Below are 4,717 nucleotides of genomic sequence, written 5' to 3'. Positions count from 1 at the left end.
TGAGTGTATTTTGCTTCCGAATCTTATGGTTCAATACTATTTCGATTTAGTCCAATATTTCGCTGATTGCGATTCCCGCGGTGTTCGCGAAATCCGCGAATGCTATATAATTTATTTAAACGTACGAGTGTGATATATCAAATCATGCTATTTTTTACTTTGAAATCTTGTGGTGATAATATTTTTTCTGTTCTCGGACAAAAATCGCGTGTTTCGTAACGTAAAAATCGGACATGACGATGTAATTTTTTCGAGCTTGGAAAAAAAAAAAAAAAAAAAAAAAAAAAAAAAAAAAAAAAAAAAAAAAAAAAATTTTGAAAAAGGGGTTTCGGGGGTGTTGGGAAAAAAAAAACACATCAAAACTGAACTTTGGAAATCGTGATTCAGGTGTGTTCGGATCAAAATTTTGTGCTCTTGCCCTTAGTTTTAATAAAAAAAGTTTAGTAATTAAAATTAAAAAGTTATGACCTAAAAACTAACACAAAGTCAGTGATTTTTTAAAAAGTGGTTTATTGGACTTTTCTCGGAAACGAAGCCCAAGTTAGGAAAGTGACCCACAGAACCTTGTTGTAAATAATGTGTTTTTCGGGGGCACCCTATATTTATAATTAAGGAACGACCGTACATACGACCCTTAGTGTTTGTTGGGTATTTAATTTTTCAAAGATTAGATTAAAATTTCATTTGGTTCATTACAAAAAGAGAGTGGTACAGTTATCACACTAACACACAGTTAGTTATACCTTCCTAAAAGATAATACCTAATTCAATTTTTTCCTAACAACTCCCAATAACTAAAAGATAATAACTTCAATAAAATAATAAATTATGTTTAACTAACAAATCTTTAAACAGATAAATCTTTTTTAATCTAAATCTCAGTCTGAGGTCCGTACAAAGAGTTTTCTTTAAATTCATTGGTAAGATCGCCTAGATCAGATCCTGCAGATCCATCAAAACTACAATATTTGATGAATTCGTTTTCTAGCTCAGAATACAGTCGATTTATCAAAGTTTGCTTTAACAAAAGGTCAGTTTTAAGCTGTTGAATTTCTTGGAGAAAATGATTTTGTTGATTTTTCTCTAGAATTAATTCATCAAGTTTCGTTCCAAGCTTGACACATTCTCCCATGTTTTTTCCTCCAGTATAAAGAATACATTCGAGTTGTTTTGGTTCATAATGCACCAAAGATCTGTAATATTCACCAACGATAGTGTACAATTTCATTTTCACATCAGTCAAAGTGGGCTCAAGATCTTCTATTTCCCGATATTTATTTTGAAATAACTCATTTTTTAAAAAATCTTCAAAGTATCTGTCAACTTTGTTTTCCTGAGATTTTATGTCTTTAGTATCCTCTGTTGGTTGTATACTAATGGGTTCTTTTGCAGACCGGATCTCATCTCGAGGAATATTTTTCTGCTTCTTACCTTTATTGTCTAAATAATGATTTTTCAGAAAATTCAAGATAATGGGATTAAAGAGGACAAAAAGGGGTACTTTTCTATCAGGAGAAATTCAATGGGTTTCAGTAGAAACTTCAAGAAAAATCGAATTGAAAAAATAGTAGTTTTTAAAGAGATACAAAAAAATCTTTTTCTCTTTTAAAAAAGCCTCTGGTCACGTTTGAGGGAAGGTTTTACCAAAACAAGGCATCTTATCTTTTAAATTTTGTGTTCTTTTCAATGGTGCAATCAATTTTTTACTTTATTGTCTACCGTTAGAGGCAATCCTTTCCCACCTTTCCTTTTCTTTTTTCCTTTTATCCGATCTCTGGCCTCGGCTATTGCCTGTTCTTCATTCAAAATATTGTGATCAATCAGTTCATTTTTTAGTTTTTCTAAAATTTCCAATTTTTCATCATTGAGGTATTTTTCTTTGTTGAGCACCAAATCAAGATATATACTTTTGAAATACCGAATTATTAAATGTATTGATTCAATGTCCGTATAGTCTATCACAGAAATTTCGTTGTTAAAGTATTCAGCTGCATGCTTCCGAATGTTATCATAATCTGTCTGGCTCTTGAAATCAGGAACAAAACGTTCGTCGTATATCAAATCATGCATAGTGGATTCTCTATGGAGGTTTTCAATTATATTTTTTGATCGAGATATGTTTTTCAAAACGTATTCGAGGGGTGTTTCGAAGCGTACTATAATTGCTCTGGTTGGAGATGCCAATCTTAATAAGGATAAAGTTTTCTTCAAGTGAGCTTCTTGCATACTGATATGTGCCAAAGTTATTAGATGCAATTCATTAATTTGTTTTCCAAAATACTTACAGAGAAACGATTGCGTCGTTTCTATCGTCCGTTTTGATTTAAAATCTGAAATAAAAGTTGCATAGTTATTAATCAATGCAATATTATCTCTTTGGTCGAAACCTACAGTGTCCATGCAATGAATTTTGTACTTGCAAACTCTTGAAGATTTTGAATATGTTTCCGTAATGTGAAAGGTAATAATTGTGTTAGATAAGTTCGATCCTTTATGGGCAACTTTCGTATTTTTTTTACGCCTTTTTTCGCCTTGATAGAAACATTGTAAACCGTCTCTCATATCACTTGTATTTATTTTTGTGATTTCTCCTTCACGTGTAACTACTTTCAAGGTGGTTTTAGAAGAGAGCAAATCGTAGAAAGCATCCTTGCTGTTTTCAATATAACTTAGTTGAATATTCATTTTCATATCTTTGGTTGATTCTTTCAATTGCATCAATGTAGATAACAAACGTGGTACTATTCCCTGAGAGATTGGTGATTCTTCTAGAGCTAACATGGAGTAAGTTTTTCCACAACAGCTTTGACCTATTGATAAAATTACCATATCAACATTTTTCATTCGTAAACAAAATTCCAAGTGATGATGTATAGCATTTTGAAATACTTGTTCCTGTGACATGTTGTATAAAATACCATCTGGTGTGTACTGCAAGAATTTTTTTTCGCTCTTTGAATGTAAGACTCTAATCAAAAAATTTCTATTGTCGTCACTAAGTCTGTAGTTTTTCTTGTCCCAATATTCGTATGGGAAAGGACGAATGTAAAATTTTGAAAGTGCCATGGAGCTGATAAAATTTTATAAAGACTGATAAAAATGTTGCTTTAAAAAAATATGATACATCAAAATAAGCAAATGGCCAGAATTAGAAAAAGAAAAAGTAAGAAATACAGGGTGTATCACAAAGCTATGTCAAGCCGAAATTGGCGAATAGTACCTGCTGTACAGGTCGAAGGCTACAAAAAGTTCCTCGGACATTTTTTCGAAATCCTCAAAATAACCGAGATATCCGCCATTTTGTGTTTTTTTTTTTTTTTTTTTTTTTTAGGTACCCCGCCCTTTCTCCAAACATTTGCCCCTGGGCCAAAATGGTTTAAAGCCAACAAACCGACCTTGCTCCAAACATTTGACCATGGCACAAAATGTGTTAAAGCCAGAAAGAAACTAATTACATATTTGTGTAGATAGAAGACAATATTATCTCTCTTTTGAGACCAATTTTATTTCTAAAAGTTAAAATCCGTTCACACTATGGCCGTTGCGGCGCGCAATTTTGAATTTTTTTGAATTTGACATTTGTTACCCCCTGTATCTTTGGTTCAAATTGAACCACAGGATGGCAAAAATACAAAAACTGCTCCATGTTCTAACGTTCAATTTTTGAACGGCCATGAAATGGCAGGGTTTTGAATGTAGAAAACCATAGGGAAAAAGGTTATTCTTACTCCTTATGCATCCACGATTCCAAAAATCACATTAGAAAAATTTCTGTCTGTCTGTACCTATGTATATGTGTATGTCTGTCTGTTACGCTAAATAGACCTTTGGTTGTCCTCTTTTCACGAGAAAACGGCAAACGGCTCGACCGATTTCGATGAAATTTTTTGTGGTTGTTAAGAAGAGTACTCGGGGTAACATAGGGCAGTGTTTCAACAACAACAACAACAACACCACCAACAACAACACCACCAACAACAACAACACCACCACCAACACCAACACCAACATTAACACCAACACCAACGACAACGACAACGACCTTGAATACATTGACCTTGAATACATTCGTATTTGGACTGGGGCCCACGGAATTCTACCTAATCCCAACAAATTCCAAGCTATTGTTGTTGGTTCTGAGCAATTTAAACAATACATTTTCTCCTATGTAGACTTTAGGTAAAAATTTTGCCTTCTTATCATAATAAAATTTCATTTTACTTTGTTTCTTGTACATTTTTTGTTTTTCATTTTCTATGTTTATAGGACTAGGTTTGAGAGTCGATTCAGATGTTGGAATATTAGACCTTAACTGTCTAGACATTAGCAATTTTGCTGGAGACTCAATACCTTCAGCTTTTGGAGCATTTCTAAATTGCAATAAACCAAGATAAACATCTGAATTTGACTCTTTACATTTTTTCATGATATTTTTTACTGACTGAATTGTACGTTCTACTAAACCATTGGATTTACTATAGTGAGGTGAAGTTTTGACATGTTCAATGTCCCATGACTGACAGAATCGTGCAAAGTCCTGCGAGTTGAACGGAGGACCACCATCAGAAACAATTTGGCATGGAATACCATGTCGACTCCATACACTTTTGCACTGAGTGATTATAGTCTGGGCATTATATGAATTGACACAACAGATCTCAAAATATTGGGAATAGTAATCCACCATGATTAGATAGTTTTTTGACTCAAAGTGAAA

At 33.2% G+C, this 4,717-nt stretch overlaps 1 protein-coding gene across 1 annotated transcript; it reads right to left on the bottom strand.

Annotated features, from left to right (window-relative positions):
* Window positions 1–562: 562 nt before the first annotated feature.
* LOC103506183 (kinesin-like protein KIF9) lies at window positions 563–3,257 on the bottom strand. The gene is made up of 2 exons (XM_008470567.3): window positions 1,708–3,257; window positions 563–1,432 (listed from the first exon to the last, which is right to left on the bottom strand). Exons 1-2 carry the CDS (start codon window positions 3,064–3,066, stop codon window positions 872–874), a joined length of 1,920 nt encoding a protein of 639 aa, XP_008468789.1. The 5' UTR covers window positions 3,067–3,257; the 3' UTR covers window positions 563–871.
* Window positions 3,258–4,717: the final 1,460 nt, after the last annotated feature.

This window comes from Diaphorina citri, unplaced genomic scaffold (genome assembly GCF_000475195.1).
Source record: "Diaphorina citri unplaced genomic scaffold, Diaci psyllid genome assembly version 1.1 scaffold221, whole genome shotgun sequence".
NCBI lineage: Eukaryota > Metazoa > Arthropoda > Insecta > Hemiptera > Psyllidae > Diaphorina > Diaphorina citri.
The sequence above is the reverse complement of the archived record's forward strand: the minus strand, read 5'-3'. Positions and strand labels throughout refer to the sequence as shown.